General features: G+C 44.4%; 1 protein-coding gene across 1 annotated transcript in view; it reads left to right on the forward strand.

The window, feature by feature from the left end:
- FGD4 (FYVE, RhoGEF and PH domain containing 4) overlaps positions 1 to 22,409 on the forward strand; it is a 494,296-nt gene that overhangs the window by 450,444 nt on the left and 21,443 nt on the right. The window contains 2 exon segments of the mRNA XM_029600028.1: positions 4,714 to 4,809; positions 16,206 to 16,331. Coding sequence (XP_029455888.1) covers positions 4,714 to 4,809; positions 16,206 to 16,331 — 222 coding nt within the window.

The following is a 22,409-nucleotide window of genomic DNA, read 5'->3' on the forward strand; positions in this document are numbered from 1 at the left end:
GTTCCCGGGCGCTTCCCTTGGGCCTAGCAAACCGCCCCCAGGACCTTCACCAAATCATGGTGGTCATGGCGGCAGCACTGAAGAAGGAGGGGATTCTGGTACATCCTCTCCTGGACGGCGGGCTGATCAGGGCAACATCTTTGGAGGAGAGCAGACAGGCAACCAGCAGAGTCGAACCTACTGCAGGAGCTTGGATGGGTCATGAACACCAAACAGAACAGTTTTCCTTCCCCCCCGAGGAGAAGAAAACTGAAGTAGCAATCATTACAATTGATGACCAATGCATGCCTCAAGGTATGGGACTACCTTCAAGCCTGCGACCTCATGGCATCAATCCCGGAGGTCGTAACGTGAGCAAGTGCCCACACACGACCGCTCCAGCGCTCCCTACTGTCACGATGGAATCCACTGTCCCAGGACTACCCAATTCATCTCCAACTACCAGCAGAGGTTCAGGCTCAACCCCAATGGTGACTACAGGAAGTCCACCTAGCGGAGGAGTAAGCCTATCCCCACTGAACCGGATCTTATTTATTTATTTTATTTATTTAAAACTGTTTTATATACCATTGCACAGATGGATCCATCTCAGCGGTTTACAATTAATCATAGTGTTTAAAATAGACAGAAAAAGGAAAAATTACAATTATTATAGTCTAAATATCTAAATTTTAAAACTATTAATTACATAGTAAAAGTAAAAAGTAAAAGCAGTAAAAAGGTAAAAGTTAAAAAAAACCTTATTAAAAAATATCGGCTCCTGTGCTTATTTCTCATCTGCATACGCTTGCTGGAACAGCCATGTTTTTAGTCCTTTACGAAATAGTCTCTTATCCGGTTGTATCCTCAGTTCCAGTGGCAAGTTCCAGTATTTTGGACCTACAATTGATATGGCATGCTCTCTTACTTCATACAAGTGGGCTGATCTGATATTAGGAATTGTAAGTAAACCCTTATTAGATGATCTCAGTTCTCGTTGAGGCACACGTAACCTTATTGTAGTATTCAACCAGTCTGTCATTTCTCCATATAAAATTTTATGAATAATACATAATACTTTGAAAATTATTCTCTGTTCTATTGGTAACCAGTGCAAACCCTTCAAAACTGGTGTTATATGATCCCTTTTTCTCGTGCCAGTAAGGATACGAGCCGCAGCATTCTGCAGAATCTGTATGGGGTGTAATATAACTTTTGGTAGCCCAAGTAACATCAAATTACAGTAGTCTATTCCCGTAAATTTCATCACTTGTAGTATCGTTCTGAAATTTTCTTGTGATAATAATGGTTTAAGACGTCTCAACATCATTAGTTTTCCAAATCCTTCTTTTACTTTCTTTGAAATATGTGCTTGACAATTTAATTCTGTATCTATATAAAAACCTAAGGGGTAGATTTTCGCCTCCCAGAGGGAGAAGTAAATCCCCGTGCGCCAGCAGCCCGCTGGCGCGCCTAGACGCAACCCGGAGTCGGTTCCGGAGGGCGCAGCCACGCCCCCAGACCGCCCTGGGCCAAAACCACGCCCCCAGGCCCACCCTCGAAACGCCGCGTCCCGCCCCGAAAACGGCGTGCCGCTCAGCCCCGCCCCCGACACGCCCCCCTCGGAAAACCCCGGGACTTACGCGAGTCCCGGGGCTCTGGGCGCGCCCGCAGGCCTATGTAAAATAGGCGCACCGGCGCGCGAGCAGGGCTCTTAAAATCCGCCCCTAAGTTTCTAGTTACATTTTCTATCTTCATGTTTTTGTTATCAGTATTCAGGATTAAATTTGGTTCGTCATACATCTTTTTCCTATCTAAAACAATAAAACAGTTTTATCTAGGTTTAAAATGAGTTTCAGTTGCGTCAGCAACTGTCGAATTATTTCTAGATACATTTTGATTAATTTGAAAGTCGTGTCTAAATCTTTCTCAATCTGGATCAGAATCTGATTATCATCAGCATATACAAAATAAATCAAACCAAGACCTGTCAATAAATGGCATAATGGAAGCAAGTAAACATTGAACAGTGTAGCTGACGATGCTGAACCCTGGGGAACTCCTGTGGTTAAAGGTATAGTCTCTGATATACTATTATTTATTTTCACTGCAAAGGCCCTGTTTTCTAAAAAAGACGTAAACCATTTTAGAGTTAAATCTCGACGCTCTCATCCAACCCTGATCTTGCGAGCCTGCGAGGAACTGATGGTCCAGGGACAAGGGAACAAGAAAGAGGCGGAATGGAACATAATCCGCCTGGAAGCTCGAGCAGTCAGTCTAGTATGCCTGCGATTCAGACACAGACTCCGTGGCGAGTCAATCAGAATAATGTCGGACAGCTATTGCTATTACTAGCAACGGTAACATGGAATAGACTTAGTTTTTGGGTACTTGCCAGGTTCTTATGGCCTGGATTGGCTACTGTTGGAAACAGGATGCTGGGCTTGATGGACCCTTGGTCTGACCCAGTATGGCATGTTCTTATGTTCTAACAGTGGCTTACATCAACCGCCAGGGAGGAACCAAGAGCCGGCATGTGTCTATGGAGATAGACCCTCTCTTGACAGGGCCGGAGATAAACCTACGAGGGATCTCTGCCTCCCAATCCATGGGAAAAGATAATGTCTCAGCAGACTACTCCAGCAGAGAGAGCCTAGACCTGGCGAAATGGACGCTGTCGACCACAGCCCTCCGACTGATAGTAAATAGTTGGGGCCTCCCAGCTTTGGATCTACTGGCAACCCGGCTCAATGCCCGAGTTCCCAGGTTCTTCAGTCACAGACGAGAACCACAACCCTGGTGACTTGACGCTCTTGTCCAAACCTAATCACAGGAAGGCCTATTGCACACTTTCCCATGGCCACCACTGGGCAGAGTCATCCACAAGATAGAGCACCACAGGGGACTAGTTTACTAGTCGCCCCTGATTGACGATGATGACCATGGTACGCAGACATGTGAAGACTACTTGCAGGGAACCCTCTGTGCCTACCTCCACACAGGGATCTCAACCAGCAGGGCCCGATCCTCCACTTTGGTTCGTCTCGATTATTTCTTATGGCCTGACCCTTGAGACGCCCAGCCTGAAGAATCATAGTTACACAAGACCATGATGGACACTCTGCTTCCAGCGCGCAAGGTCTCCACATGCCTGTCTTACATAAGGATCTGGAGAGTATCCAAAGCCTGGTGTAAGAACCGTGGGATTCTCTCGCGGACAGCCAATAATTCATGATCCTGGAGTTCCTGCAGGACGGTATGAAGAAGGGGTTGGCATTCAACTCCCTCAAGCTCCAACTTACCACACTGACCGGCTTCAGTGCCGAAGTAGACGGCATCAGACTAGCAACTCATCCAGATGTGTCCCACTCCCGGAAAGGGGTTAAACTCCGACCACCCCTAAAGTGGCCGGCACCTCTATGGTATCTCTACCTAGACGTGACTTCCTGCAGATCAACTCGTGGTCTGCCACCACGCCTCTTGAAGGCAGCATCCTTGGTACTTCAGCTCATTGCATCTCTGAACTCAGGCACTATCCTGTCGGGAACTGTCCCTAGGCTCATGCCTAGAACCATACAACTGCGCACAGTCTCCTTTGTCTTTCCAAAAGTGGTTTCCCAGTTTCACGTGAACCAAACCATTTCGAGACCATCTTCAGATGAATATAAGGACTCTGAAGACTCCGCCTCCTTCGCCATCTAAATGTCGGCAGACTCCTAGTCATATATCCGAAAAGATCGGGACCTGTGCGCAAAACTGATCGCCTGTTCATTCTTCCCAGCGGGAAGGAACAAGGGGAAGTGGCATTGCGGGCGACCATAGCCCACTGGATCAACGAAGTAATTAATGCGGCATACATAGAGGCAGGAAAACCATTACCTCTACAGGTCAAGGTGCATTCTACAAAGGCCCAGGCAATCTCCTGGGCAGAAACCAAGCCACTTTCGCCAGCCGAGATCTGACGGGCGGCGACATGGTCCTCCCTACACACCTTCTCCAGGTTCTACTGCCTGGATGTTCAGGCCAGGGAGGACACAGCTTACCTAGGGCAGCACTAAGTGGGCCACAGGCAGCCTCCCACCCTGTAGGGGAGTAGCTTTTGTACATCCCATTGGTCCTGAGTCCATCTAGCTACACGCTAGGGAATGGAGAAATTACCTGATAATTTCGTTTTCCTTAGTGTAGACAGATGGACTCAGCATCCCACCCATGGCTGCTCCAGAAATAGAGAACCTCAGATATCAAATCTCAAGACTGAGCAAGTAATGGTAAACCACGGTCTACCTCTAATCCAAGACACCGCAGTTGCCCAGGTGTAGGCATTTTTCAGTGCACTGGTGGTCTCCAGTTTAAAATTTTATTTATATATAATCAGTTGAACCAGTTCAAGGTCAATCAAGGGTAATCAAGTATTAAGCAACATATATCCACACTGGCTTTTCGAGGAGAATACTGAAGAGCTGAGCATGCTCACGGGTATATGTAGGCTGACATCAGCTTTGAAATCTGACTGTGTCTCCCATCTGCTATCAGGAGTACACTATACCCATTGGTCCTGAGTCCATCTGTCTACACTAAGGAAAACGAAATTATCAGGTAAGTAATTTCTCCAATATGCTGAAGTGCATAAGTTATAACAAATTGATTACCACTGCACCATATGGCTTTAAGATTGCATTTCAGTTTTATTCCAGTTGACTGGAATCATAAAGCTTTTTTTTTTCTCTGTTTCAGGCTTTTCATAATACCATAGAAGCTTTTCAACAGAGGAATGAAACATTCAAAAATGCCATTGCAAAGGAATCTGAAGATGCCCCTACTGAAGTTTCTGTAAGCTCCGCTAAGAATTTAATGCTCATATTGTATTTTGGTTCCCCTGCCACATTTTTGCTGTATACTAGAAGTTTTATCTACAGCACAGATAATATAAGCACATTGTTTTGACGGTATGTGCAACATTTGTCATGTTTTACTGTTTGCAATGAGTTGGTCTCTTGTGGCTTTTTCTTCACTATAGGGGGGGGTCCATATTCAAAAGATTTGTTTGGTTTACTTGAGAGTTACCCTGACAGATCTTTGTCTTCAAAATTTTTTCCTGCTCTCCATTTAAATTTTATCCATGTAATTTATTACCAGCAAAAAATGTAGCCGGATTGAAAAAAGGCAGTGATGGGGCTTCACTTTAGCCAGTTAGTGCTATATGGATAAAGTTATCCAGGTAAGTCTGGCCATGCTAGAAGGCTGTCCTAAAGTTATCCAGATAATGTTATCCAGGTAACTTTGACTTTAGCCAGGTATATTCAGCAGAATGCACATCTGGTTATATTCCGCTTGAATTTCCGAGTAAAATTAATTGGATGACTTAAACCGGATAACTATCCCGCTCCCCAACTTACTCAGTTTGGACCTCATTGTTTTTAATCTGGCTCATCTTTCTGTTATTTCTTTGGTTTCTACCCCAATCTTGCCAATTCTGATTAAGAATGGGAGGTGGGTTGAAAGCTCCTCAGGTCTTTATTTATAGCCACCAGAGTTTTCCTCTGCTTAGATTATGCTCTCATCCCTTCATAAGCCAACCATCTCAGAGAGAGTCTTTGATAGGTTACCACAGACAATCTTTTGGAACCTGGTATCCATGTACCCTGAATTTTTCCTGTAGTTGTATGATACCTGGAACTTCTTTTTCTTGGAATTTTGTAAACACCACCTCTAGCATTATCAGCTACTGCAAGCCTGAGGAGCAGGAGTCAGGCCCTGGACCATGGTTTTCTGTATGGCAGTGCGCACAGTTGATATTGGGCCATTGAGCCAGGTCTGAAGAATGCTGACATAGGCTTTGCAAATCCTCCTAATGAGTTTGCTTGTAAGCCAGAATGGCCAGTTCGACATCCTCTCATATTCCAAGAAAATGCATTTCTGAAAGTGTGAATGAATATAAAAAAGATCTCTTATGATGCTGCTTAACTTAGTTTAAATTATCTTTTGAAGTTTATCCATTGCATTTGTCGTCCCCAATGCCAACCTAGTGACAAAACACAGCTCATGTTGGAAGACATGCATTATAATTCAACTCTAGGTCACAGAGTTTGAGCCCTTCAGCTATGGTAGATTTGGTGCTGCCTGGCTGGTGAATCAGCTGGGCCTCATCCACAGTAGCAAGACTCACTCAGATAGGGACGGAGGCTGGGCTTCACCTGTACCAGCCTCTTACCCTGCAGATTGAGCAGGGTAAGAGGCTGGTACAGAGGCCGGCAGGACTTAGGTCCCGTGGAGAGCGGACAGGTGGAGTCAAAAACCAGGCCAAGGTCAGGCAGCGTCAGTATCCATGCAATGCTAAGGGCAGACAGAGATCAGACAGTGTCAGTATTCAAGCAATGGTCAAGATCCAAGGGGCAGTCTGGGAATGAAGGGAGGCAGAAAACTAGGCCAGGGGAGGATAAGGAGAGGCTGAGAAGGACAGGGAAGGTAGGAGCAGGACTGGAACAGAGGCAAGGCAAGTCTGGAACAAGGCAGGCAGGAAAAGGAACAAGAAAAAGAGCAATGTGCATTGCAGGCAGCTTGGCACAGCAAAGGAACCTGTTGCTGAAGCATCTGAGTGGTTCAAGGTAGGCATTTAAAGCGCCCCAGCGTGCTGATGTCTTCATGATGTGCCGTGGAGCTGTTCCCGCCAAGGACTCCTTAAGTACTGGGAGAACATGCACACACTGTTACGATATCGAGGTGTCTGGTGGATTCTCAGGGGCAACAGTGATGGTATCTCACGGGGAGGAGCCCCATAGGGAACTGAAGCACCGGGCTAGATTCAGATGCACAAACACAGAGAATATATCTTTTATTATACAGCTAGTGTGGTCCACCAGAGGTGGCAGTAGAGAGTAGATTAGATAGCAACAGTCTGTGATCCTTGGTGTAGGAGACCCATCCCACAATGGTGATGTAAGGCCCCAATGCAGATGTCCAGTAAGGCACTGTAGGAGAGACAGACTGGCAGATGTTATAACACACTCCCTGGTAGCTAAGTAGATAGAGTTCCCAATGAGCAGTTGAGAGAGGATAGGTATTAACAGTCTGTAATCCTTGGCAGAGGAGACCCGTTCCACAATGGTGGTGTAGGGCCCGATGCAGATGAGCAGCGAGGAGCTGTAGATGGACAGACTGGGAGAAGTTGTACTCACTCTCTGTAGATAGGTAGGGTTCCAGTAGGTTGAAGAATTGGTAGCAGGCACCAGGATAGACATACAGGCCCTCGAGGAGCGAGTACCTGTATATAGGATAGGCACCTGGAAATAAGCAAAGGGCCCCCGAGGAGCGGGTACCCAGCTTAGTAGAACCCCGGAGGGTGAAGGTGGCTTCCAGCAGTATAGAAGCAGCAGAGCAGCTTCAGACCAGAACAAATCCAATCTGGTGCTAACTCGGCAAGAGTCAGCAAATGGGCAACCTTTTGAATATGGAAGCAGTGACGTTACTCGAGGGGGACACCCCCGAGGTTCGCGCCAATACTGCTACAAGACGTGAGGCATGTGTGTGCGCGCACCCTAGTAGGCCTCAGGTCAATATGGCGGGACGCCACACCAGAGCCGCTCCGGGGAAGCTGGAGGGTGCGGCAAGGAGACGCTACGGACGCCATTCTTCACTTTACTTGTACAGCCTTTTCCCCCACAGGTTGAGTCCTTGATTTTGGAGGTTGGCAGAATTTAGGTGAAGGTCCCATGGAGAACAGAAAGGTAGTCAATAACCAGGCCAATGTCAGGGTTGTTGGAGATCAGGCAGTGTTGGTATCCAGGCAATGATCAAGATCCAAGAGGCAGTCCAAGAAGGAGGAAAAAGAGGAGGCAGGGGAGTACAAGGAGAGGCAGAGAAGAGCAGAAGCAAGGCAGGAGCAGTACTAGAACAGAGACAAGGCAGATCTGGAGCCAGGCAGGAATGAGCAACACAGACTGCAGGCAGAGGGACCTGTTGCTGAGGCATCTGACTGGTGTGAGGTAGGCTTTAAATCCCCTCCGGCTTGCTGATGTCATCATGATGCACAGCAGAGATGTTTCCACCAAGGGCCCCTTAAGCATTTGGAGAGCACGTTTGCGCCTAGGGGAGAGCAAGCCAGCAGCAGTGTCAGGGTTGGCAGTGGTGGGGAAGATGACATCCTGGAGCCTAGCTGGAAAAGTGCACCAACTGCAAAGTAGGAACCATGGCTGGCATGGCATTACAATATGCATCTAGATATATTGACTATTAACTTAAAAAAAATAAAAAGAGAATATTTTCCTTTGACCTTTCTCCCAAATGATTTTGGTCACCGCCCGCATCAAGACGTGTCAGGACAGGATTTTCATCCTATAAGTGAAAAGACTTCATTATAGTTTCCTCTTGGGGATATTCTTCACTTACACTATCTGATTTTGCTGTGTATTGAGTGTAGGTTATATTTATATTCACTGTGATTGTGATCAATATAAGAAGTGCCGTACTGAGTCAGACTAGTGGTCCATCAAGTCCAGCATCCTGTTTCCAACAATGGCCAATCTAGATCACTTAGAAGAAGAACCCAACAGATCCTAATGGGGAGATCTATTCACTGTTGTTCACGCTCATTGTCCAGCAGTATGAGGTTGCATACTCCAAGCCTTCCTGACTAGCAATTGTTTATTAACCTGTTTGCCTGAAGCTTTGTCCAATCATTTTCTAAACTCAGCTATACTATTGGCCTTGACCACATCCTCCAGCAACAAATTCCACAGCTCGTTTGTGCACTGACTGAAATAAATACTTTGTTAAATTTGTTTTAAATCTACTTCCAGTTAGTGTAATGGAGTGATCCCTAGTGCTAGAACTACATAAAAGGGTAAATAACTTCCCTATTTACTTGTTTGTTTTTATTTTATTTACTTATTTATATTCCGATTTTCACACTTTTTTTGTGCTTCAAAGTGGATTACATTCAGGGACTCTAGGTATTTCCCTATCCCCAGAGGGTTTACAATCTAACAGGTCGATACAGTTATGCCGCGTTAGAAAGAGTGCGGCAGTGCCAGGTGCACCCTTGTTCCCCGCACGCATAGTTCTCTTCACCTACCGCTCGATACTCTCTTCAAATTGCATGCAAATGCATGCCGCGTCTGCGAAGCGTTAGGCGAAGGTTAGGCCTGCGCAACCCATTTTACTGTATAGAGCGCCTATACAGTATCCTGGGTGTGCGGGCGAAATGCTTCACGGCCACGCTGGTATCTGTCATTTCAAATGTCATTTCAAATGACATTTGAAATGACAGGTACCAGGAAGTGGACAGTTATGTTCTCCGATGCTCAGCAAACTTTCCCCCAGCCCCCGCTCACCTGCCCTGGCCACGTCTGGTCTCCGGTGCAGCCCCAGTCCTGTCCCCTCCTCCCGAAGCAAAAAAAAAACAAACGAAAAAGTAGCAAGAGAGCGAGGGGAGAGACGGGCAATCCTAGGCTCGGGCCTGCTAGTCCCTTCTCCTCTCTTCCCGAAGCAGGGCGCGAAAAGCAACCTTGCTCCGGGAGGAGGGGGGGGGGGCAGTTTAAAGCGACGAAGCGACTTACTTTTGCAGCCCCCCCCTCCGGACATCGGCGACGACCGCGGCTCCAGCCCCCAGCTGTCAGACAGACGCATCGCATGTGGGAAAGCGGCCCCTATGCGTGCAATTGGCTGCTCAAGACGTGACGTCATGACGTTTGGTGTCACGGCATGTGACATCACGTCTTGAGCAGCCAATTGCACGCATAGGGGCCGCTTTCCCATGTGCGATGCGTCTGTCTGACAGCTGGGGGCTGGAGGCAGGAGCCGCGGTCATCGCCGATGTCCGGAGGGGGGTGGGGGGGCTGCAAAAGTAAGTCGCTTCGTTGCTTTAAACTGCCCCTCCTCCCGGAGCAAGGCTGCTTTTCGCGCCTTGCTTCGGGAGGAGAGAACAAGGGACTGGCAGGCCCGAGCGTAGGATTGCCCGTCTCTCCCCTCGCTCTCTTGCTACTTTTTTTTCGGGGGTTTTTTTTTTTTTTGCTTCGGGAGGAGGGGACAGGACTGGGGCTGCACCGGAGACCGGACGCGGCCAGGGCAGGTGAGCGGGGGCTGGGGGAAAGTTTGCCGTCTACCCTTACCCCTGCCTCTAACCCTGGGGTAAGGGTAGGCGGTAAGTTAGCAGGGTAAACGGGCAGCAAAACGGCAGGGTAAAAAAGCGATAGTCGGGGCGCGCGTTACTGTATGGGAGGGAATAGCTAATTCGCTCGTTTACATTTAATATACATGCCGCAGGCGGAAGGGGGCACCCGGGGATGTTAAGAGGCGATAGGGATGAGTTAAAGGGGATAGTGTATCGCGGGAAGGGCTAACGCGGCCGGAAAGTGAGTGAAGGCGAGTTAGGAGCAGGGTAACCGCGGCCGCACTTTACTGTATCGATCTGTAAGTTTGTACCTGAGATTTTATAATCTTCTGTCATATCCTCAGTCAGGAGTTATTTTCTCCAAGCTGAAGGGCTCTAACCTGATTAGCCTTTCCTTATAAGGTATCCTTTCTATACCCTTTATCATTTTTGTTGCCTTTCTGTGTAGCTGTTCCAGTTCTCCTATACCTTTATTGGGATGGGGAAACAAGAACTACAAGGTGTGGTCACACCATGCACTTTTACAAAGGCATTATGATATTCTCAGTTTTATTCTCTCTTCCATTCTGAATAAAAGTGCATATGCTTTGAACCTGCTATTAACGTGGGTGAAGAGATAAAAAGATAAAATTAACATGCATGCTTTTGAAAATCCCCAGGTATGCATGCTGCATTCCTCCCCAAACCTGCACACCCCCCTGGAAATGCTTTTTTTTTTTAACCTGGCTAAAAGTACGTGCACTGTGGAAGTCCATGTGTTCTTATAGCTGAGTAGAGAAGGACAATTTTCAAACAGACCATTTTACATGAATAATTGGCTTTGAAAATTGCCCTTTAAATGTATTCTTTCATGTCTATGGGCATACTGCACCAGCTATTTCAGGGATTTTGTAATTTTGCATTAATAATAACCTGATCTGCCTCAGTTTCTTCCATATCTTCTCTATTTTTCCTGCTTTAGAAATACTTCATTCTGAACTATGCGCATCTCTGCAACTGTTGGCTTTCCCTTAGGACTAGTTTAAAAACTGTTCTTTTTAATTGTTAGTGCCAACAGCTAGGTTCCATTCTAATTAAGCTGGAACCCATCTTGTTGGTATAGGTCCTCTCCCCCATTCTCATCCACAAATTGACTCCAGAGCAGCCTGTTTTGGAAATCCTGCAAGTAGAACCATGAGAATTCCACCCTATTCTGTTTCATTTTTATATACTACCCTTTTCCAAAATCCACAGCAGTTGTAACAAGTATCAGCAAAATATAACCATTATAACAGCATAAAAATATAATCTACATCAGCATACAAAAAGTCATCAATTTCAAAATGAAACTCCAAATCTCATCAAACCGTATCCCCGCATAAATACTAAAATCTAGAAGCCCATTTACTTCCTCTCAGCCTATGTTCCAATAGCTAAATAACCTAAAATATCAAATCATCACAATGGCTCCCAAAAGGACTTTAAAAGGGGTAATCCTCTTTAGAGTGTCCCTTTGAAGGTAGCCTGCTGCAATTCAGTCCTGGAGGCGCTGGATGTCAAGTCTCATATTCAAAACTGTAAATTTGATCATCAGAATCTCCCTCTACACTTCTCACCTATCACAACAGCCAGCACTAAAATCCTACCTAGGTGATGAGTGTGGTCCACTACCTTTGCACCAGGCAGGCAAGTTATCATGCACAACTCTGATGTCGCATTAACCAATCAACTACCTAAAACAATCTACATCTACTCTATCCCCAGGCCAAACAAAAAAGAAGGTGGCCTACTATTCTTAGCCCTAAAAAATTTTAAATTCAAAATGCACACTATCAATGTACCACCACCCCTTGAAATAGGATTCTTTAAGTCAAAGAAATTACAACTACTGCTAATATACGCCCCTCCAGGGCTTCTGGATCACATGTCCCCACTAATTGAAACCATCACCAATAATGTAAACATGAGCTCCCTGTTATAATGGGGAGGAGGAATAGCCTAGTGGTTAGAGCAGCAGACTACAAACCAGGAGACCAGGAATCAATTCCTGCTGTCACTCCTTGTGACCTTGGGAAACCAATGTGATATCTCTGATCGAATGTTGGTACATAAAAAATAAAAATAAAATAAATAATTTGTGAGGTTTGGGTGGACCCTTGGACACTGTGGCAGCTGACCACGCCCACAGGGGGAAGTCCCGTGAGGGGCCACAGGTCAGGCTCAGCTTAGGACACACAAACACAGATTGATCTTTTATTAGACAATGTGGTGAAGCCACCAGAGGTGGCAGTGTTGAGCAGCAGAAGTAGCTCGGCTGGGCTAGTATCCCTCAGGCGCTGGAACAGCGACTCTTCCGGTAGCATTGCTGTAGTGGAAAGAACTGAGAATAATGAGTACAGTGGAATATGCACAAAGCCCCAGTATGGAGAACCCCAGGATAGGGAGAGCAGGCCCTCGAGAAACGAGTACCTGATCCCTGAGAGCTGAGAGGCTTGAAGGTAATGTACTCACACAGCGGTTCCACGTAGGAGATGGAACTAGGGCTGGAACGGAGGCAGGCCCTCGAGGAGCGAGTACCTGGTTCCAGGGAACAGCTCTGAGGTGAAGATGGTAGTACTCACTGATGCTGAAGATAGCGAATCCTTCCAGGCAGAAGAGAAGGTAGGAGCAGGCAGTGAGTCAGGGAACATGGGCCCTCGAGGAGCGAGTACCGGTTTCCTGATAGCGACCTGAAAAGCAAGTGAGGCCCCCGAGGAGCGGGTACCCCATTAGCGTTAGGAGTCCAATGGAAGATTGGAGAGGCAAAGTAGCTGGGTTCAGAGAGCAAATCCCATCTGTAAGATACCCCTTTGCTAACTCAAAGGCTAGCAAACATCGTAGGCTTTAAATATCCAGGCAGCATGACGTCATCACAGGGGGACGCCCCTGAGATTTCGCGCCAAGTAGGAAATAAGAGTGAGGGCCGCGTGGTGCATGCGCCCTAAGGTACCAGCGGAGGATGGCAGGAGGCAGCGCCCAAGCCGGTCCGGGGATGCCGGAGAGGATGGCAGGTAGATGCTGCGGCAGCCAGGCGTCCATCCATAGCGAGAGGAGGTGCAAAGAAAGAAAGGTAGGTGGAGTGAAGCAGACGGGAAGGGACGGTTGCAACACTCCCCTGCAATTATCTTGGGCAACTTCAATCTGCACCTTGATAAAACACCCCTCTCACCCACCAGCGAACTCCTACTGGATACTATGACTGCGATTGGATTCAGACAAATAATAAAACCTCCCACCCAAAGATCAGGCCATACCCTCAACCTAATTTTTATTAATGAGACAATCTACGATAATAAGCCACCCACAGCCACTGCAATTCCATGGTCAGACCACAAACTAATAAAAACCAAACTATATCTGGAAAACAGCTGCAACAACTCAAACAATCCCTACAAACAGATTGAATTCAACAAACTTTGCTCCATTGATGAAATAACTGAAACCTTACCTGATGCACTAAAATCCCTAAACAAAATTGACATAAACGCTGCTGTAAATTCCTGGACCACCATTACCTCAGAAATAGCAATAAATAAATGCTCACTAATCAGGAAAGAAATCAAATCATCCACGAAGCATAAAGCCCCCTGGTACACCCCAGAGTTTAAAAAAAAAAAAAAGATCAAACGTATACTAAGAACAGCCAAAAATAATTGGAGAAGAAACCCTATTCCCTACCTCAAAGACAAATACAGAACCATTCTTTATATCTACAGAACAGATATTGATAAGGAAAAACGAGAATTCTGTGCAAAGAAAATACACGATTACCAATTCAATCGCAGAGTCCTCTTTGCCTACGTCAAAGACCTCACGCAGCCCACTCTCAAGTCACCACCTCACACTAACTAAGCAAATGTATGTGAAGAATTTGCAAAATATTTCAGTGATAAGATAACAAACCTAAACATAATGAATACAACTTCAAGCGAGGAAACCATACAACTACTAAGCAAACTGAATCTTAAATGGGCCCACTTTAAAAATGTAGCCTCAACTGAAATTGAAATAATCAGTCGAAAAATGAATCCTGCCTCACATCCCCTTGACACCATTCCAATCAAAATTTTGAAACAAACATCTAACATCATTGCTAGACCCTTAGCCGACATAGTGAATCTCTCTCTAGACCAAGGCATTTTCCCAGAAAAGTTGAAATGCGCTGTAGTCAAACCAATCCTTAAACCACAACTAGATGAGTCCATTCTTGCCAATTTCAGACTCATTTCTAACCTTCCATTCTTGGCCAAAATCTTAGAAAAAGTGGTTAATAGACAACTATCCGAACACCTAGAAAACCATAATATACTTTTCCCAGCACAACATGGATTTAGGAAATTCTTCAGCACTGAAACATTACTACTCTCCCTCTCCGACACTATCCTCAGAGGCCTTGACTTTGGCCAATCCTACCTACTAATCCTACTAGACATCTCTGCAGCGTTCGACACCATCAATCATAAAAGTCTGCTGAATGGATTGAGAAACTGGACTAAGTGACAGCACTATTAACTGGTTTAAATCTTACCTGTCAGACAGATCATATAAAGTTAGGATTGACCACACAGAATCTAAGCAAATACCCCTGCCATCCGGCATCCCATAGGACTCATCTTTATCATCCACATTGTTTAACATATACATGTTACCCCTCTGTAAATTACTGACTGGACTAGGCCTCTCTCACTACGTACAAATTTTGCTCCCTATAAAGGACACACTTGAAAATACTTTAAAATGCTGGATTACCCACTTAACAGCATTAAAACAGCAACTAACACAGATGTCCCTTTCGCTAAACCATAACAAAATGGAAATGCTATATATTAGTAATAAACTTACAGCAGCATCCAACCCCGATTGCAAAATGTATCCAATACAGAACCAAATTGTTTCATCAGTAGAAGACCTAGGAATTCTCCTAGATAGCGAGTTTAATTTAAAAAAAATACATTAACACCGTGATAAAAGATGGTTACTACAAATTTCAAGTACTAAAAAAACTTAAACCACTCCTTTACAATCAGGACTACCGTATTCCAGGCAGTGCTTTTCCCTAAACTAGACTACTGCAACGCTATTCTTCTAGGCCTCCCAGTGTCCACCTTACGACCAATGCAACTACTACAAAATGCAGCTGCAAGAATGATCACAAACAGTAAAAAATCGGATCATATAACCCCAATACACCAAGAGCTACATTGGCTACCGATCCTATACCGAATCCAATACAAAGCCCTGACTCTCATCCATAAAACACTTTACAACGAGAATATAGACTGGTTCAATGCTACTTTGCACTTTCAGACACCTCAAAGGAGCCTACGGACCTCAAACAATGGTCGTTTTCCAACCCATTCCCCAAAATCAGCACACCTGATCACAATCTGGGAATGTGCACTATCTTTGGCGGGACCCATCCTATGGAACAATCTACCGACTGAGCTAAGAATGGAACCCCTGATACAAACTTTTAAGAAAAAACTAAAGACATGGCTTTTCCGAAAAGCCTTCGGGTAAACCCAGCCAGGCCTACAATAACCACCATACCTCCCCTCTAAAACAACCATGCTCCCATAGTGTATTCTGTTAGGAAATGGTACACTTGTCTTTGCCCAGCTCTTGACTATCCTGACAAAATTGATAAATGACTAGATCTAATGTGAATATCTCCTGTATATTGATAAGTTAACATGTTATCTTCCTTTCCACCTAAGACTACTCAAGTCAAAAAATTTGTCACACCATATGATTCTCCCTCCACCTATTTTTCCAACTATGCTTTCTTTATGCCCTATCATAGGAAACTGTTAAGATGCCTTTTGTAAGCAATCCTGTTTATTTTGTAAACCGATGTGATATACTAGTTTGAATATAAAAATAAATAAATAATCCTCAAGGTCACCAGCAACTCAATTAGTTGTTCTGACCCACCTTCCTGGGTGTGGTGTTTGTTTTTTTTAACTGAATCACACATTTTGTTTTTCTAACCTATGAAGGTGTGACTAGCTAAGCTCATACAAAAAAATTCCAGTTCTTAATGATAGAAGTCTTATTTCCATTGCAAAACATATGTCACAATTTGTTTTCTTACTTTTAGACTGCTGAACTTGGAAAGAGAGCGCCAAGGTGGATCCGTGATAATGAAGTAACCATGTGTATGAAATGCAAAGAGCCTTTCAATGCACTAACCAGGCGCAGGCATCACTGTCGAGCATGTGGACATGTAAGAACGAACCTTATTCTGCACTGTTGTTATATGTACCAGACAGTGGGGACTGTGCTTCTTTATACTGGGGATAAGCAAACCAGTTTAGATCAAACCCAAATATCTGTCTCTTCCCCCTTCTCCCCCCCCCCCCCCCCACTCTCAGGCCGATGCAATAACATGTGCAAAAAAGAGTGTTCATATTGAGCGCCCATTTTCCTAACGCACACGCATCTACATCTCCTGTTCTCCCGATGCAATTTTCTAATGAGAAAGAAATCAAAGTGGCATACAAAAATGGCACACTAGGAAGAAATGTGCGTTTCTGGCACTCAAAACTATATTGCATAAGACACAAGGATGTGTAAATTGTGTATTCCTACCAAACGTGCATCACTTACATGAAGTTACAGAAATCTGCAATGCTTGTCCTTTACCAAAAGGAAAGGAATGCCCCACGGTTTTTTAAGGTGTCCTTTAGTTAATCATCATGCTCCGGGCCAGTAATTCCTATATACATTTTTATATTTTTTGTTCTAACCCCAAATAATTAAATCTTATACTAATCTCTCTAAACAAACCTACTCTACAAGGGGCACATTTATTGCAACACAGAAGACCACATTTTTTGGGTTTCTTATGAGCCCTTGACTACAAGTAAACTTTACTCTACCTCCAGAGCTGGAGTTAATTTTCCAGTGTAAAAAAAATGTACGTTGGGCACCCAGCCTTTGGGTACACTTTCTTGCATCTGGCAGTAATAGCTAATGTCTTAGTTTCCATGCAATTTAAATGCGATGGGCACTATTCAATATGCTTTGGTTAGGGAGCACATTTTAGTCACGCTAATCTGCTTGCTGCATCGGATGCTATTGTTGTGCACTCAAAATGCACACACAACCAACAAGTAAACCCATGCACTAGGCTGGACACACTTTATTGCATCTGCCTGACAGTCTCTCTCCACCCATGTATATCTCCACAGTCAAGGAGATCCTCCTTTGACCGGGGAGAGGGAAATGGTTTGTTCAGTCCAGAAGCACAGAACTCCTTTCCACTAATCCCTGAAACCTTACCCTATTGTAATGCAACAAGCTACAGGAGGTGGTTCTGTGCTGGTTTTCAAGTGAAACAAAAATTTTGTGGATTTGACAGTGCATCAGACATCTTTAATTTTCTTATGCAGTGGCATGAATACTTTCTCCTTGGGAACCCAGGGTTTGAAAGAATTAACATGGATTTTTACATCCCTTGAGGGGGAGTGCAGCTAGAAGTGTATTTTAAGCAAAGTGTGCAAGTTCTTATAGTTTGAATATAATCACTGAGCTAAGACTCACAAATATCTTTGTTTTGGGAATTATTCAGTGAGGTCCCCACAGCTGTACATAGTAGGTAACAATTGGTTTTCCATGAAAATATTGTGGTACAGTATTGGAGTACGGTTTTATTTGAAGATCTCTCACCCCCCCCCCCCCCCCCCCCGAGTTGGAATTCACATGTTAGCAAGCCCACAGGGAGGAATTAGTTATAGACCAAGCATTAATAGCTAGCTCAATTTAAAGGTCATTTTATGCTCTTTAATGCTTATATAGAGTGCAAATTGATTAAAAAAAACAAAACAAAAAAGATCCGGTGCTATGTAAATAAAACATAAGGTCCATATTCAGTCACTGTCCAAATAGCAAAGTTAGCAGGATAAATCAGACGTTACTGGCTAATAGAGATGTGAATCGGAACCAGAATCGGATCCGATTTCAGTTCCGATTCACATCTCTATAGATGTGAATCGGAACCAGAATCGGATCCGATATCAGTTCCGATTCACATCTCTACTGGCTAACACTGAATATAGGAGTTAGCTGGACAACTTAGCCAGCTAACTAAGGATCTGGGGCATTCCAGTTACGCTCCTGGAATGCCCCAGACCCATCTGGCTAAATTCCCCTTAGCTGACTAGAAACTAGTCTAAGTGCCCAAATCTTCATTTAGTTGGATAATTTTTGAGTTATGCAATGTAGATGTTTACCAAGGACACGAGGACAACGGAGACAGTGTATTTCTAATGATCAAAGCCTGATTAAGTCAGCTCCTAAGTTTGAGAGACTGACTTAATCAGGTATCCAATTGTCTTTTCTTAAATACACTTTTGCCCAGGTCATTACAACAGCATTCCTTTGATTTAAGTTCACAAGGTGAAAAACATTTGCTGACATTACATTCCTAAACATCCTGAGAACTCTAACTGACCTTGAAGACATGCAATTTTTATAACTCTTCATTGTGTTGCCTAAACCTACAAAGAGATACATTCGTCTTTCTTTATCTAAGTGTGAGACAGTTTCAGAGACAGGTTCCAGGAGGCACTGCTAGGTCTTGAAACTTTCTGGTAAATTTCCACTAAACAGATGCCCCTAATAAATTGTATTATCACAGTCCCTCCTTTTGGTCCAGGGGGCAGTGCTTGTCTGAAATGTCTACTATATTTTTACTCATAGTGCATAACCTATTAAATTCTTCATCTAAGGATACATTCTGGGGCACTGCAAGTATGGCTGAGACCATTATTTTAGGAATACTTTTTTTACATAACATACAGATACACACAGAATAAAAAGGAATACTATTATTGTTATAAGTATTATTAATAACCTAGCGCCATACGATTATCTAAAACTATTTCTTTAAGAGACTTAATCTCTTGTTGCATTAGTCCCATAATCTTCATTGTCTCATTCATTGTGACTTCCACAGTGGCAGAAAATTTTTTTTAAAGAATTTCAAGTTCAAAAACTCCTAAACCAGGAAAAAAGTCCTCAAAACACGATGAAAGGGATCACTGTCCATCTGGAAATCAAATAGTGACCTGCGCCTTCTCTTAGGGGTAAACCAGTTCTGGTGATGCTTGTTTAGAGAAAACAATGGTACAATGTATCCAAATGAAAACTGAGCAGTAGTATTAAAGGAAATAGTCTTTACTGCTCCCCACGGTGCAAAGAACCATAGTCCTGAGGTATTATAAACTAATAGCCTGCTGTCATTTACTCTTACCTCAGAGGTGGTGAAGTAGATTTTTGATATGTTCCCTCCGGTCACAACAGGAAGGCCCAACACAGAACAGCCTTGCGCTTCAATATAAGCTTTGGCAAGCAGAAATATGGGGGAAGGGGTGTACTCATCATGAGTATAGTTCCCAGTACACACGAGGTTGCGTCCATAGCCAGTAGAGCAGGTTCCCCAGATCCTTTTCTCAGCCTCCATAGGGCACAGCTGGTGAATCGCATGGACTGGCTGGCTGCTTTTGCTGTAGTCACGACGAGGTAAAGTCCTGTTGAAGCATTCATGCACAAAGCTCCATCGTGCAGACAAACGATATTTCACCACACAGTAGTAACCCTTTTTATATGTGACAGTCATAGTATCGGTACAGTTTGCCCAAGGTGTGGCACCCTCCAGCTGAAAACACCACCCTGCCTGTTTGGTGCACAGGGTTAGGGCATAAGGGTTAGCATGGGTAAGAGAGACAGCAGTAGGTGCGATATAAGTATCCCGATTGAGGATGGAGGATTCATTAAAAGGTATAGGAACAAACCCAGAGCCATCCGGCTGTGGATGATAACATAGCCAGCAATCTGAAAGATTCAAGGATTTCTGCAGTGTTTTAGTATAGGCCAGATAAGTCTTTACATGGGGCCCCAGATAGGGCCATGCCTCTGCAGAGTGCAAATGTGAGATATCTCGGTGTCTATCTTGACCAACTTTTAAATTTCAAATCTCACATCCACAATACCATAAAAACAGGCTTTTTCAAATTGCACATCCTAAAGAAACTTAAACCCCTGCTATATACCCAAGACCTCCGCACAGTCCTGCAGGCAACTATCTTAACTAAACTGGACTATTGCAATTCTTTATTTCTGGGCCTCCCTCTCTCTATTATCAAACCCCTCCAACTATTACAGAATGCCATGGCCAGAATTCTCACAAACACATGTAAATCTGATCACATTACCCCTATCCTAAAAGATCTCTACTGGTTATCTATAGCCTCCCGCATAAAATACAAAACACTCACCATTCTCCACAATCTATTGTACAATCAAAATCACACTTGGCTCGAGAATGCACCACTTTTCCGATCATCAACCCGCCCCTCCAGATCCAACCTTGCTGGAATTCTATACACCCCCTCCCTAAAAACTGCTCACTACACCTCAACCAGAGAAAGGGCTTTCTCCATTGCTGGCCCTTCCCTATGGAACACCCTGCACACGGCCCTCCACCTAGAACCTAACCTTTCTAAATTTAAAAAAAGGCTCAAAACATGGCTCTTTACATTAGCGTATCCAGATGTTGACCAAACTTAGCTTGCACTCTAACCCCTCAGCCCTCTCACCATCCCCTCCTCTATCTGCCTCTCCTCTTTCTCCCCTTTTCTTCCCCCCACCAAGCAAAGTCTCCAAAATAGTGTTTCTTCCCCCTAGCAAAGACTCCTAAATACTGTATTATTAGTTCCCCTCCTCCACCCTTAGCTTATCCTTCCCTGTCCCTCCCTCCCTCCCCGCCCCCCTTCTATCCCTTTCACTGACTTTAGTGGTCTGGTACCTACCAGCCCACCTGTACATATATTGTCTATTGTTAATTTAATTTTTTTCCAAATATCCACTTGTACATATATTGTTTATTGTTAATTTATATTTCGAATGTTCCTATAAAATCTCTTTCTCTATCCTTCCTACTGCTGTCCTCTCTCCTCCTTCATTGCTGCTCCCCTTCCCCCTCCCTGTTTGTTGTATTTCATTCTCTTGTTAATTTGTTCCAATGTAAACCGGCATGATGTGCCGACGAATGTCGGGATATAAAAATCAACAAATAAATAAATGAATCAGAAGCAAAAGCAAGATCATGTCTGTTCCACAGCCTCGTGAGAGAGAGTTCTATGTTCAGGAGTTTCCTGTAGTTGTAGTACTGTAAGCCTTTTTACAGTGGGAAAGATGTAGCCAAGTAGGGTGTCCTTCCAATTTTACTGCAGAATGTGAGGTTAAAAGTACCTGATAGGGGCCCCTTCATCTGAGAGCCAAGGAGTTCTTTTGTCGGAAAATCCTCAGAAAAACAAAATCACCTGGTTGCACACTGTCAGTAGGCACAGGGTCTACTGGAGGAAAAGATGCTCGTACTTTTTGCCAGTGTGAAGTCAGAACTTTCTGCAACATAAACAAATAATGGTTTAAATATTCTCCCTGGAAAAATATGAGGACAGTGGAGGGTTTCGGTATTGGACCAATAGCCATTGGTTGTTCAGTGACTATCTCAAATGGGGTAAGCCCTGTCTTGGAATGAGGTGATGCCCACAGGGCCATTAGGGCTAAAGAGAGAGCCTATAGCCAAGTTAAATTTATTGCAGCCATGATAATGCCCAGTTTAGTTTTTAGCCTGCCATTGAAATTTTCTATAAGGGCAGAGGCTTGGGGTTGGTAAGGGGGTGTGGAATCTGAGAGAGATGCCTAACGCCTTACTTAACGATACTACTATGTCTTTAACAAAGTGTGTCCCTTGATCACTATCAATTGACTCTGGAATTCCATATTTTGGAATAAATTCTCTCAGCAGAATCTTAGCTACTGAGATAGCATCTGCCTTCACTACTAGGAAAGCCTCTCCCCACTCTGAGAAACAGCAAATCATTGTTAGTGCATCCTTGTAATTTTGACATAAAGGCAATCGATAAAATCAATTTGGATTTGCAAGAAGAGGCCCAGGGGGTGCTTTAGGTGTGCAGGTGTGATGACTAAGCCTTTGTAAGCTTTGTACAAATTACATTGCATACACTGAGAACTTATGGTAATAGCCAGAGCCCTGACTACCGAGACCAATCCCCACCAGTGATGAAAGAACATGACCACTAATGCTGCAGGGGCTGCATGGGATGCCTGGTATATAGAAAGTAAGATATGGGGCAGTATATGCCAGGGGACCACTACTTCGCCATTTGGGCTAAACCATACTTGATCTTGTCCATGATTTTGGACAGTGGCCCCTCCTTTTGCCCACAGCTTTCAATAATCCTTATCCTGTGCCTGCCACTGAATCAAATTTTTA

The sequence above is a fragment of the Rhinatrema bivittatum genome, chromosome 4 (assembly GCF_901001135.1).
Source record: "Rhinatrema bivittatum chromosome 4, aRhiBiv1.1, whole genome shotgun sequence".
Taxonomy (NCBI): domain Eukaryota; kingdom Metazoa; phylum Chordata; class Amphibia; order Gymnophiona; family Rhinatrematidae; genus Rhinatrema; species Rhinatrema bivittatum.